This window comes from Schistocerca americana, chromosome X (genome assembly GCF_021461395.2).
Source record: "Schistocerca americana isolate TAMUIC-IGC-003095 chromosome X, iqSchAmer2.1, whole genome shotgun sequence".
Classification (NCBI taxonomy): domain Eukaryota; kingdom Metazoa; phylum Arthropoda; class Insecta; order Orthoptera; family Acrididae; genus Schistocerca; species Schistocerca americana.
Genome location: NC_060130.1, coordinates 652,705,179 through 652,720,046, shown reverse-complemented (window position 1 = coordinate 652,720,046; position 14,868 = coordinate 652,705,179). Strand labels below are relative to the sequence as shown.

At 38.3% G+C, this 14,868-nt stretch overlaps 1 protein-coding gene across 1 annotated transcript in view; it reads left to right on the top strand.

Moving 5' to 3' along the window:
- Positions 1-1,332: 1,332 nt before the first annotated feature.
- LOC124555220 (ATP-binding cassette sub-family D member) overlaps positions 1,333-14,868 on the top strand; it is a 90,792-nt gene continuing 77,256 nt past the window's right edge. The window contains exons 1-2 of the mRNA XM_047129074.1: positions 1,333-2,327; positions 8,206-8,444. Of these exons, the coding sequence (XP_046985030.1) occupies positions 1,744-2,327; positions 8,206-8,444 (823 nt within the window). The 5' untranslated portion in view covers positions 1,333-1,743. The remainder of the gene's footprint in view (positions 2,328-8,205; positions 8,445-14,868) is intronic.

The window sequence follows — 14,868 nt, the reverse complement described above, 5'->3', positions numbered from 1 at the left end:
TCAAAAATGTTATAAAATGATGTCAGTAATGAAACGTATCGGTAGTTATTGACGTATGCCCCATCACATTTCTTATAGAGGGGTTTACCAACGGCACATTTCACTCTGACTGCATTTCACAGTGGCTTGCAAAGTGTAGCTGTAGATGTAAAGCCCATATATGATGTGGTGAATGCTTCCAGAAAGCGCCCAGTTCATTACCATCCACATTAAAGTCAGGCAAAGAAGATCGTTCACTCGAGAAATTCGTCTCCCGTCCCATCTAATAAGCCTAATCTTGAAGATGCAAGTCCGTAAATATGCTCCTGTCAGTGCGACATTTCAATTCTTCTACTCAGACGAATGCTTGCAAAACTTTTATTCTAACTATAATGGATTATTACGCGCCTGTGTGGAATCGAATCTCTGTTTTGTGAACGCCACCTGGTGAAGTTCAGAATGGGGGATATCGAACTTGTTCACGCAAGGGCAGCGTCGATTATCACGTGTGTTGTAGGTTTGCCGAACTGAGTTGATAGACGGCCGAGAAAAAAATACGTATTAAACAATAAAAATTTGCTGTTTAACATTCAGTGAATGAGTTTCTGGTAGAAATCGCACAATTTGAGTAACCCCTGCATAAGGATAAGATCAAATTAGTACCGTAACACTGTAATGTTATTTTGCCGACTTTCGGTTTGCCTTATACTTCTCAGTGAGTTGGAGAGTATGAATGTAGATGTACATTCTAATTTACTAAGTTAATTGCAACCATTTTCCCTGTATCAACATCGAAAAACATTAACGCGCTCACAATAAACAAATGAATAGCTGTGCTCGCCATATTGCGCGCTGCGTCGTAGGAAGATTATGTTCATGTCAATAAAAAATTAGAAATTCCATTAGCCGTCTGACACACAAGTCTTTACGCATTGTTTCAATACCTTCCTTTTTGTCGTGATTAATTTGCTTAAGCATGCTTAATACTTAAATTTTAGTACAGGATTCGATTATTTTTTCAAAACTGGTATTTGCTTCAATAAGGAAGAAGCTATGTTAACAAAAAAAAAGGCGTTTTATTTCATTATTGAAATATTTAGGAGCATATAACGAACTTTTCTAAGCACCTTTATTGCGTGCGACCTGACGAGTTTTAGGTGTGTAGAGTTTAACGTAACAGAAGTTGACAAAGTTGTGCAGTATTTTATTGTTTTTTTTTTTTTTTAAGGAATGTTATTTTAAAAATATTTTATTTTCCTGTACAGGAAAGGAGATTGTCATAATATTTTTTTCTTCTGTTTTTTTAACTTCGGTAACCCGTCGTGCGACACGCAAGGAGTTTCAGTTTTGACAACTGGTTATGTATTACGTCTGAAGCAAGGACGGCCGAGATAGCAGAAGTTCGCATTTATTACGATGGTGTATGTTGTTAATACATGTAATATTTCAGTCATGTGAAAGACATGTTATAAAATGTGAAGCAAATGTTGCGCTGGGTCGTTTCGTCGGAAGAAGACACCATTAATTAACGAGAACACTGTATAAAACTGTACTTATGTCATTCAGTGTCTGTAAGCGGCCATTGTGAATTGTGACGTTTTGTTCGTAAATTGAACATTGACCGACTTGAACAATTGCTGCCTGATGAGAGATCTGGTTTATCATATCAGTATTAGTTTCTACCCGTGGATGGGTTGCAGATATTCTAATTTCGTAGTTCGACAGGCTAGAAGGTGGTTGCTTCATTAGCGTCTGCTTCGAAAGATGCCTGTTGTTCTGTCGAAATACATTGATGCCACAGCTGTTCGATATAATGTTAAAAGAGAAAACGTTACCAGGAGCCTTGTTGCGTTGACCATTTTTGTGTACGGCTTAAGATTAGGTTATCCATACTTACAGTCGCTGTGTAAAATTAGAAGACATGGAACGGAACAGTGCGTTATCAATGGTAAGGATTCAGATGCTGTTGCACAGGCCAAGAAGGACGAGACCGCTGAAGACGATACATCAGCTGACAAGAAAAGGAAGGCCTCCAAGAGTAATGACAGACATCCATCAGTAAATCTTAAATTCCTTTTGCAATTACACAGACTTGTAAAATTAATGGTCCCAGGTATATGGACAGCTGAAACTGGATTGTTGGTTGTGCATTCGCTAGCTCTAGCAGCAAGGACTTTTTTGTCAATTTACGTGGCATCATTAGAGGGCCAGATTGTGAAATATATTGTCCGACGAGATGTGAGAAGCTTCGCGTTTATGCTATTGAAATGGCTGGGCGTTGCTGTTCCTGCAACATTCATAAATTCGATGATCCGCTATTTGGAAAGCAAACTTGCCTTGGCATTCAGGTATGATATACTTTGTCGTTGGTTGAAATATTCCATGCTTAGAGTTATGTTGCGTCGCTTTTGTGCCAGCTGACATGTTATCAATGAAGAATGTGACAAAACTATTCCATGTTAAAAAATTAGTTTAACGTGCTTGCAATGTTTAAAGGTTCATTTTGAATTTTAACTCCTGCCTTGTAACCAGATTGCCGCAGTAACTATAGTACTTGCCTAGCCCTTTATATAAGGCTTCCCCCCGTAATTGATTTTGGAGCTTTTTGCTTAGTTTGTTGTAGAAAGTCTATACACCTATTTAAGGTTTTTGGTGCTTGAAATGGAAAATTTTCATTTGAGACAGGTATACTATTCAACATACTTGGCACTCAAGGGTGATGGGGAACATTTATTTTTTGTGGCACACACCTTCTTCTTTGTTTTTTAAACAATTGCGAAACTCTAATGAAAGTTGCTCTTTATGAACACGCATTGATCTGTATTGCAGTATAGATGGAACCTTTAATTCTGTGTGAAGTGCAAAGTTTTCTTGGTATCCTGCTCTTCTTTAGAGGTAATTAAATTTGTATTTGCAAGCAGTAATTTGTGAAAAACCCATTTACTGGAAAGTATGTAAAACGGAATTAGTCCCATGAACGGCTCACAGTAGGGCTACATTCTTGCTGAAATGTCTGTTGTCTTTGCAAAAGATTTGAGTCCAAACATAGCAAAAAATTGCACAGTTATTGGCATGTACATTATTCATTTGTGATGATCTCCTACTACCTAACTGTAAACATACTGACTGATATGCACACCCTTTCATATTCTAGGGGTTCATTGCAATGCTGTCATAGTTTTGGTAATTGTCTTTCTGATGATTATATGCATTATCACCACAGTATCCTGCATCTATTGCATTAGGAGCAAGATGTTTGACAGTATTTGTTTCAAAACTTTTAAAATACTGTAATTATTTGGTGAGATGCCACAGATAATTATCAGGGAATAACCATTGAGCCATCTGTAATATTTATATTTGGTACGTGAAGGAAAGCAATATTCTGCCAATATTGTGTGGCAGATTAAAATAACCTGAAAGACCAGTTTAGTTCTCAAGTAAACACTAGTAGCAATCAATATTAAAACAGCTTTTGGTGGTTAACAAAGCTTTAATAGAGTTTGCATTATCTGTGGAAAACACATTTAATGAATATGTGGTCTAGTACCTCTTCTCAGTTAAACTACTTAGCACAGAAACCAACACAATAGAAATAGAAGGCCCGAGGGATTTAGGTGGATGGAACAGAGCTGGAATAAGTATAATTCACTAGATTCTTAGGTATAAGTGTGATTAATCAGCTAGGGTGGAAGCAGCATATTAATGCTGTCTGTAGGAAACTTAGTTGCATCACATTCATTATGAAGCAGCTACCATAACATGCAGCCAAAACTTCTGTGCTGAGTATTACTGTGGACTGTTTGAATAATACCTGCAAAATAATATGCAAATGCTAGTGTGCACACCCACAACACTTGGGCTAAGAATGAGGTACAAAGCCTACCACATTGACTGACAATCCTTGAAAAAGGACCTTAGCACTTGTGATATCAAGTTACTTAGTAGTCCACCCAAAAATGTACATGATAGTATACATGATGCCAACTTCCCAAAGAAACACAACAACTATCTGACGTAAAAGCAATTTTGCAGTGTTAAACAGTACCTTTCTACTAAAATTTACTTATCTTGCACACAAAAGACAACGGTCTCAGTTTTGAGTCCCAATCTGGTGCACAGTTTTAACTTACCTTTAAGTTTCATCTGTATTGTTCTTTATAATCATTGGTGTTCGAAAGTGCAATCAAAATGCTTGCTCCTTAGGAAAAATGTCATACTAAATGTTTGATGTGTGCTTGCTGTACACAATTCAGTCTTACAGAATCCAATAAAATTTGATTCAGTGCAGGAGAAAGAGCAGTGGCTGCAGTAGGTTGGACATATTGTAGCTGCAAATGAACTGTACACTTATTACATTTGGATTGTAAATGGAAGCAGCTGGTAATATAATTACTTCTGGAAATTGTCCGTGTAGTTGAAAACTGTCGAGTTTGAATCACAATTAATCTGTATGTCAAGTTGTAACTGTCTTGGTGAGTTCATTTACATGTTAGAGGTCCTATCAGATAAGCTGGTGTGAAGTTCTAAGGAACACCTGATATGGTGATCACCTTACTTTACTACAAACAAAGGGGACTAAAACATTGGTAATGCTGTAGAATTTTGAGTTTGCTTGTACATAGATTACCATAATAGTGCTGGGATGCTTAAAATGAGGAAGGCAAAGATCAGACATCTATTTTTTTGAGAAATGGGAAAAACCAAATATCTCTCTTGAAATTGTTTCATTCTGAACACACAGAAATTGTCAGATGTGAAAGTAACTTCATTTGTACAACAAGGATATGTTACTGTTCACAGTATGTGTAAATGACCTGGTGAGCACATTGGAAGCTCCATTAGGCTGTTTATTAATTAAGCTGTTGTGTATGGGGAAGTTTTAAGACTGCAAAATTGTAATGAAATGCACGAAGGCCTTAAGAGTATCCACACTTGGTGCAGGGATTGACAGTTGTCCCTCATCATAAGCAAATCTAACATATAGTGAATCAGTTGGCAGGAAGACCCATTATTATTCAGTTTCACATTTATCAATAAAACATGAAACATTTGCAATAGTGAAATATCTAGGAGTATGTTTTTATTTGAAGTGGAATGACCTCTTAAGAAAGGGAAAGGAAGATGAAGGAATAATTCAAAAGCTAAGATCGCTTAAATACTGTTATCCTGTAAACAGTATTTAAGCGATCTTGGCTTTTGAATTATTTCTACAACAGAGTGATCACACAGAAAGAGGTAGCTTTTAAAATACTTATTGGTTCAAATATTGAGCAATGTTCTTTAATCTGGGATCCTCACCAGGTACGCTTAGTGCAGCAGATAATGATCCAAAGAAGAGCAATACATTTTGTCATTCAGCATGCATAAGAGCGACATGGGAAGAAAAAAAAAAAAAAAAAACATCTGTGGCCAGGCCCCTGAAAACCACGTGATGAGAACCAGCTGCCATGTCATTTGCTGTGATGTTGTGTCATGTGGATGAAGTTTGGAAGGGCACAGGATCAGCACACCACTCTCCCAGTCGTCGTCAGCTTTCAGACCATGGAGCCACTATTTCTCATTCAAGTAGAGCCTCACTTGGCAACATGAGCCTGAGTGCACTCCATTCCAGTCCTCCCGCCAATGAAAAATCCCTGGCAGTATCAGGAAATGTTCCCGGATCCTCCACACGAGGGTCAGACATGCTGACCATCTGACTACAGATATGGACTTCAGAGAGGTTTACTGTTTACATTTTGAGAACCTGTTTTTCCAAGATACGTCAGGCAATGTATTACTCCCACATATATATATTTTTTGACAACTTGTCATTATGGTAAAGCCAGGAAAAATTTCGAACTCATTGTACCTGCTCAATCTTCATGTATGGAACTGGAAAAAGGGGGGTGAGGAAGAATGATCGTGGTATCCTGTTTCAATTAAACCCCACCATTCATGCCATAAGAGAGCTTGTTGCATATGCAGGTGTAGGCCCTACATATACTAGCTGATCAAAAGTATCCAGGCACCTGTTAGTGGACATTAATATGGAGTTTTTCCTCTGTTTGCCTTTATGACGACTTGAACACTACTGGGAACACTTTCAATGAGATGTCTGAATGTATGCGGAGGAATGGCAGCCCAATCTTCCTCAAAAGATAAAACCAGAGGAGGTAGTGATGTTGAAGCTGTAGTCTGGAGTAAACTGAATATTCCAACTCAACCACAAGGTGTTCCATTGGGTTCAGGTCAGGACTCTGGGCAAGCCAATCCATTTCAGGAATGTTATTCTCTGCAGACGATTACCTCACAGATGCTGATACAATCATCATCTCCAAACTGCTCCTCTATACTGTACTCAGTACACAATGCTATACAAAACCTGTTCATATCCTTCTGCATTTAGCATTTTCTTATGCACAATAATGGGACCACACCCTAACCACAAAACACACCTCTGTATCGTAATGCCTCTTCCTCCGTACTTCACTGATGGCACTGCACATGATAACAGATAAAATTCTCTAGGCATTTGTAGAAGCCAAACCCTTCCATCAGATTGCCACAGTGTACAGCATGATTCATCACTCCAAATCACTCATTTCCAGTTATCCACTGTCCAATGACATTGCTCTTTACACGGCCTCAGGCATTGCTGATTACAGAAAAGAGTAGCTTATGGAACTGCCCTACCATTGTACCCCATTTTTTTAAACTCCCTATGCACAGTCATTGTCTAGCTGGATAGCTGGTAGCACTTTGGAACTCATGAGTGATTCCTTCCATTGCTTCAATGCTAGTTTTTAAAACCACCTTCCACAATACTCAGTGGTCCCTGTCCGTCAGTACATTAGGTCTGCCTGGTCTTTGTTAAGCTGTGGTTGTTCCTTCGCATTTAGAGTTCACAATTGCAATCACCAACAGTCTATTTTAGCTCCTTTAGAAGGGTTGAAGTGTCCATGATTGATTTGTTACTCAAGTGACATCTAATGACTAATCCACGTTTGAGGTCACTGAGCTCTCCTGACCAACCCATTCTGCTGTTAGTGCTTCTCCACTAATAACGCAATACTCCCTGCATCCTTTTATATTGGTGGAGCCATCTCTCATTTCATCAATTTGTCAATTCAGCATTACATGGGGTGTCTGAATACTTTTGAACATATAGGGCAGATGTATGAGAGTGAGAAACATCTTATAGAAAAAGCTTTGCAGACACATTTTCAAGCTTCTACTGTTCTGAAATGCATCATTGTTCAGCTCTTTGCTGTGTTCTCCCCAAAACATGTCACTAATAGATCAGCAATTGCTACTGCAGTACATAAAATAGATAATACGAGCTTTCAATAAATAATCTTTGATCATCCATCTGCCAGTTACTGTAAACGTGATGTTGATGGCTGCCTTATTACTGTAGTGCAAAGGATGATACTCGTAAGTGATAGTTGCTAGGTGTGGAATTCCTCCCATAAGTGCATTTGGTAATCATAGTACACCTGTAACCCCTTTTAATCCTTTTAAAAATATGCCATTAGCATGTTCTTCCTCCACACTCCCTCATTTTAGACACTCGGCACCTGACCTCCCCAACCATTCTGTTGCCCCACGCCCGGGTTCCCGGGTTCGATTCCCGGCGGGGTCAGGGATTTTCTCTGCCTCGTGATGGCTGGGTGTTGTGTGCTGTCCTTAGGTTAGTTAGGTTTAAGTAGTTCTAAGTTCTAGGGGACTGATGACCATAGATGTTAAGTCCCATAGTGCTCAGAGCCATTTGAACCATTTTGTTGCATTTTTTCCTCTTCTCTCCTCCGGCTCCCACTTCCCTGAACTCAGTTCTGCCTTCATAAAGTTTTCTCTGTTGCATGATTCACATCATTGTTCAGTTCTCTCAGTCAGACAATATCTTCTGCTTTTATACTTTCCTTTGCACCTGTTCTCCCCCTCCACACTGTTCCCAACAAGAGTCTGTCATACTGTGTTGCCTACTTAAAAATGGAAATTATGAGCCATTGACATGTAGTGCTTTTTTTTTTTTTTTTTTGTAACAGCTAATGAATTTTTAATGTTGGATATTACTTGTTCACTAAAGATGAGTTGTAGGCCTAATTGAAACACCTTATCTGTTGGACTAAAAAAGAACTGCAATAAGAAGCTTTGTAATTCATGTCCTGTGAATTGTTGTTGTTTTTGAAAGTAATGATTTCCTTGCATTATTGATCACCACACAGATTATTCTTGCTGTTGCAGATCCCGGCTGGTTGAATATACATACCGTATGTACTTCAAAAATCAGACATACTACCGTACCGGCAACTTGGACTGTCGAATAGAAAATGCAGATCACCGCTTAACAGATGAAATTACAGCATTCACATCTTCAGTTGCACATCTGTACTCTCATATTACAAAACCTCTTTTTGATTGCCTTTTGATAGTAATGGCTTTAGCCAGAACAAGCAAGAAGATGGGAGCTGCTGTTATCCCAGGTACGCCACCTTCGTATAAGATTTATTGTAATTAAGAAATACTTACTCCTGTACTTAATTTTTGTTCACTGGTTTTGCTGTAGCTGTTATGTAAATTTATTTTGACATTTGATTTGTGTTGTAACTGAACATGAGACACTGCAGACTCATTTTGCTGTTAAACATCCAATTTCATTAACCATATCTTTCCATTCCGTAGTGTGTTCATGAGTGGGGAGATAAGTGCTAATGTAGTATAGTCATTATGTACTCTTAGTCCAAATTTTGAAACTCATGAATCCATCTTTTGCACCAACTGAAGTTGACTGTAAGCTTTTTCGTAGAGAGAATACTGCAGTCAAAAGATTTCTGCAGTTGAAACGTGATTTTGTTGGTGTTGCCACTTATCCCTCCTTATATACACATTGCAAGCAAAAGATTTATCAGGTAAAGTAGACAAGGAGATAAAAATGGACACTCTAAACAATAAATATTTGGCTTGAGAATTTGAGTCTGAGGCCTAGAATGTGTTGATATCCTAAGCTAAGCTAAAGGAATTTGCCAAAATAAAGCCTGTTCTGTGACACAGGATAATGCCTACACGAATTAAATATGGTTTATAAATTGTAAGATATAACATAACTAAGAAGAAAACTTCAAAGCAACTTGAAGAGATGATGTTATTGCTTTTATGCACAATAATTTAAACATTCTGCCAGCACTCCCTTAAGTACATAATTAGTTTTTCAAGAAAATTTTATTATGAGTCTGAAAGTATGGTCCCAAAACATGAAATACTGACATCATTTGCTGACTGACATTTCAGCTTCTTTATACAAATACTGAGAAATCTCTGTGACAGACATTGAGTATTTTAGACTTTTCTTACTTTCAATTCTTCACCTAACTGTGCTAAAACGCTGAGATAGTAAATTCTATTAATTGTAATTCTGTGATTGTAGCACACAATGTAAACTTGTCATTAATGCAACAAGTACAGTATCACTTTAGCAGCTGGTCTTTGTACCACTTGTATTTTGGGAGATTTCAGTGAAGTTGTGTTACCAGTATTTGTTAATTTCTTTCATTTCTTGGCAATAAAGATAAACAAAGTTTACACAAACAACTGCCAGTGATCTGAGTAGGATGGAGAAAAGAGTTTCATTCAGCTCTCAGCAGCTTCACATTCCTTGTATTGTGCTGCTTCTGAAATTCTTTCGAAGAAATTGATGAACATTGGTGATATTGTTCACATCCACACTTTCTGCCAGATTGGTGTGTTGTGAAAGGTGATACAAATGGTGTTATAACTAGGAACGATTACAGTTTTGAAACTTCCAGTGGTTATCCATCTATCTTGCAATACTGTTAGCCTTTTGTTCATAATTTTTGATTGCAAGTTTCTCTGACATAGGAAAATGGGAGGAGTACGTTGTTACAGTTTTCATTTAAGTGTCACCACATAAATTGGACTTTCCCCCAGCTGTCCTCTTGCTCTGTATTTGTTTTACTGAAAATTTGTTTACTTGAAAATGCACAGACCTGATGACAACTAACATCTTGAGTTTTGTCAACCATAAAACCTTCATTTCTTCTACTATTATACATATAACACACTTAATACTGGCTTTGTGTATCTGTTCTATAAAAGATAGTGTTTTAGTGTGGGAAGAGAGTAGTTTTATACTGAACGATAGTCAGGAAGTGTTCCAAAATGTCCTTTGATCTCATAATTTACAAATTATATGAGAAAATGCTGAATTTACAGAAAGTCATATAAAATGTGGAGGTGACTGCTTAGGCCTTTAAACCCATTGTTGGGCAGCAGGGGGATACACCCATTTAGTTCTTAACCCATGATCTATGTTGATAGAATGTTAAATCCTGAAAAATATTTGAAACTTCAGATTCTTTTTTGTAAGTTAGACAATTTAAACTTGTAAAAGTACCACATACATTGTTTACTGTGTTGTGAACATGGTTAAGATAGAAATTCTATCAACACAAGTAACTTACAAGTAGGTATCCTCAGAGCAGTGAAGCAACTTAGGAGCAGCTTGTGGGCTCTCAGCACCAAGGTTATCTGCATGAAGCAACTTGAATCACTTAATAAAGGCATCTCTTCTAGTCCAGATTGTATACCAGTTAGGTTCCTTTCAGAGTATTCTGGTGCAATGCTTAAAAATCATATACAACCTCTCACTCAATGAAAGATCCGCATCTAAAGGTTGGAAAGTTACACAGGTCAACCAATATTCAAGAAAGGCAATAGGAGTAATCCACTAAATTACATTAGGCACTGGACTCGCATTCGGGAGGACGACGGTTCAATCCCGCGTCCGGCCATCCTGATTTAGGTTTTCCGTGATTTCCCTAAATCGCTCCAGGCAAATGCTGGGATGGTTCCTTTGAACGGGCACGGCTGACTTCCTTCTCCATCCTTCCCTAACCCGATGAGACCGATGACCTCGCTGTCTGGTCTCCTTCCCCAAACAACCCAACCCAACCACTAAATTACAGCCCATATCTTTTAACGTCGATATGCAACAGGATTTTGGAACACCTCAAAGAGAATGGTCTATTAATACATAGTCAACAGGGATTTAGAAAAGATCATTCTTGTGAAACACAACTGGCTATTTACTCACATAAAGTGTTGAGTGCAATTGACAAGAAAGCTCAAATTGATTCCATACTTATAGCTTTCCAGATGGCCGTTGACACCATAGCTCACAAGTGGTTTGTAATCAGATTGCATGCTTATGGAATATTGTCTCAGTTATGTGAGTGGATTCATGATTTCCTGTCAGAGAGGTTACAGTTCGCAGTAATTGATGGTGGGATTTCTAGCATTCCTCGAGGTGTGTTATAAGCCCTCTGCTGTTCCTTATCTATATAAACAATTTAGGATACAATCTGGGCAGCCATCTTAGGTGGTTTGCAAATGATGCTGCTGTTTATCACCTAGTAAAGTTATCAGAAGCTCAAAAACAATTGAAAAACAATTTAGATATGGTATCTGTATGGTGCGAAAATTGGCAGTTGACCCTAAGTAATGTAAAGTGTGAGGTCATCCACATGAGTGCTAAAAGGAATCTGTTAAACTTCAGTTGCATGGTAAATCAATCAAATCCAAAGGCCATAAATTCAGCTAAATACTTAGGAACTGCAATTATAAACAATTTACATTGGAAAGAACACATAGAAAATGTTGTGGGGAAGGCAAACTAAAGATTTTGTTTTATTGGCAGAACACTTAGAAGATGCAACAAATCTAATAAAGAGACTGCCAACACTGCGCTTATCCATGCTCTTTTTGAGCACTGCTGTGTGTTGTGGGATCCTTACCAGACAGGATTAACAGGTACATCGAGAAAATTCGAAGAAGAACAGCACATTTTGTATTATTGAGAAGTAGGGGGGAGAGTATCGTGGACGTGATACAGGATTTGGGGTGGAAATCATTAAAACAAGGCATTATTCACTGTTGCAGAAACTCCTCACAAAATTTCAATCACCAACTTTCTCTTCTGAATGTGAAAATATTTTGTTGATGCTGACCTACATAGGGAGAAACAATCATCATAGTACAATAAGGGAAATCAGAGATCACACAAAAGGTATAGGTGTTAGTTTTTTTCCACTTGCTGTTTAAGAATGGAATAATAGAGTATTAGTGTGAAGGTTGGTGGATGAACTCTCTAATAGGCACTTGCATGTGATTTGAAGAGTAGCTATGTAGATGTAGATGAATATTTTGAGAAGGCTCCACAATCTGTTTAGTCAAAAAAACACTTTCAGAGATTCTCCAGCAAACTGGAAGAAGCAGAGAGTGAAACTCCACTGGTAAAACTGGAGACAAGTGCTAGAGAAGGAAACAGTCATGTCATTCACAAACTCAAAAATATTTAACAGGGTCATCCATAATTACTTAAGCAATAGAAGCAAACAGTGGGAGTGCACATGCTTTCAAATAGTGCCTCACCTTGAAGATGTGCAATAGATAGCTTTCCAACTGACAAGCAGAAATGCTTTTATCACAGACCTCTAATTGGCTAAAAGGAAAAAAGAAATATGTTTCTTCATAATATTTTTATTAATGGGATCCTCTAATAGACACTAAAATCCAAACAACTGAGTAAGGAATGATGAAGGGAAAACTGCACTGAAATTGATGTGTCCACATTACTTACTGGCAGTCTCCCTGAGTTAAGTGTGGTGAGTTATTTAGTTTCAAAACATACTTACTGTGGAGTCCCCAAGTTAAGTGTGATGAGCTACTTAGTTTTGAAACATTGTAGCTATGACTAAAAATGAAAATCTAACCAATTAATTATTGAACTGCAGTGTTAGACTGTAAGATACAAAGGAAAGAGTTTTTTAACAAAATATTTTCCTTAAAATTATTTAATAAAGATTGCATGGTGAATAAAATACATGAATCCCAAATTAACGGTTTTTAATTTTTTATAAAGGAAGGAAAACATTTACCAACAAGAACCATATCTGGAGATCATTGTAACTTTGCTTTATTTCCATATGTCTCGTTCCTATCACTCGACTCATTGAGATGTCAGTCACAAAGTTACTTCACTAAACATGTTTTACTGTTTCTTTATATTAACAATTTGAAATGACAGGTGCTACTCACCGGACAAGTCCTTCATCGTATGTAGACAATGGAACATTCACACACTCATACAAGTACAACTGAGACACACACACACACACACACACACACACACACACACTGCTACTATTGTCTCTGAGTGCTGAGGCCCAATTGTAACTGCATCTCAGGTGAACAGCTATTTTTTTCTGGGGTGGGTAATGGGGTTTCATAAGAGTGTGGGGCAGCCAGGGATGCAGGGTAGACGTTGGGGAAGATGCCAGTGCTGCCTGTGGGAGCATGCAGGTATGTGCGGCATCGGGATGCTTTGCTGGTGTTGCAGCATCAGGATGCTTTGCTGGTGTGTGTTTGGGGGGGGGGGGGGGCACAGCAGTGCAGAGAAGTACAGAAGGTGACCGGATTATGTAGGTGTGCTGGTGGCACTGGTGTATGTAGGGCTATGGTAGGAGCAGTTTTTGAGACCAGGGGGGTTACATGAACGAAGGCTATGTGGCAACTCTCTCTGCAACACAGCCTGCATTTCAGTAACGACCCTGGCCTCAGCCTTCACTAGTTCCTGTCCTCAACCTGCATCTGCCCTTTCCTGCTTCCACTAGCTCTACCTACACTTTCTATTACAGCAGTGAAGTTGGGTAGTCCTCTCTCCCCTGTATTTCTGTCTTCATCCCAGTAAAGCATCTCGATGCTATACCTGTCTACTTCTTCATACATGCACTGCAAAATACCATACGGTGCATGGTGGAGGATACTTTATACCTCTACTAGTCATTTCCTTTCCTGTCCCACTCGTGAATAGAATGAGGAAAAAATGTCTTTGCGAGCCCTAATTTCTTTAATCTTATCTTCATGGGCATTACATGAAACATACGTTGGCGACAGTAGAATAATTCTGCAGTCAGTTTCAGATGCTGATTCTCTAAATTTTCTCACTAGTGTTTTGGGAAAAGAACATCATCCACCCTCCGGGGATCCCAATTTGAGTTCATGAAGCCTCTCTACAATACTCACATGTTGGTCAAACCTACTAGTAACAAGTCTAGTGGCTCGCCTCTGAATTGCTTACTCAAACAGTACTCAGCAGTGTGTTGCACTAGTGTTCTATTCACAGTCTCCTTTATAGATGAGTTACACTTCCCTAAAATTCTCCCAATAAACCAAAGTTAACCATTTGCCTTCCCTATTCCCAGCCGTATATGCTAATTCCATTTCAGACTGCTTTACAGTTTTACACTTAAATATTTAACCAATCAGAGTGTTTCAAGCAGGACACTACCAATGCTGTATTCATTTATTTTTATTTATTTATTTATTGTTCCGTGGGACCAAATTAAGGAGAAGTCTCCATGGTCATGGAACGAGTCAATACATGAAATCACAACACGATAGTAGAAACAGATAAAATGAAATATAAAAAAACTTATTGAGGTGACAAGTTGTAACTTTAAATGAAGAAAATCAACAATGTAACACTGGAATTTGCTTAATTTTTTAGCTCTTCCAGGAGCCCCTCGACAGAATAGAAGGAGTGAGCCATGAGGAAACTCTTCAGTTTAGACTTAAAAGAGTTTGGGCTACTGTTAAGAGTTTTGAGTTCTTGTGGCAGCTTATTGAAAATGGATGCAGCAGAGTACTGCACTCCCTTCTGCACAAGAGTCAAGGAAGTGCATTCCACATGCAGATTTGATTTCTGCCTAGTATTAACTGAGTGAAAGCTGCTAACTCTTGGGAATAGTTAATATTGCTAACAACAAACGACATTAAAGAAAATATATACTGTGAGGGCAATGTCAGAATTCCCAGACTATTGAACAGGGG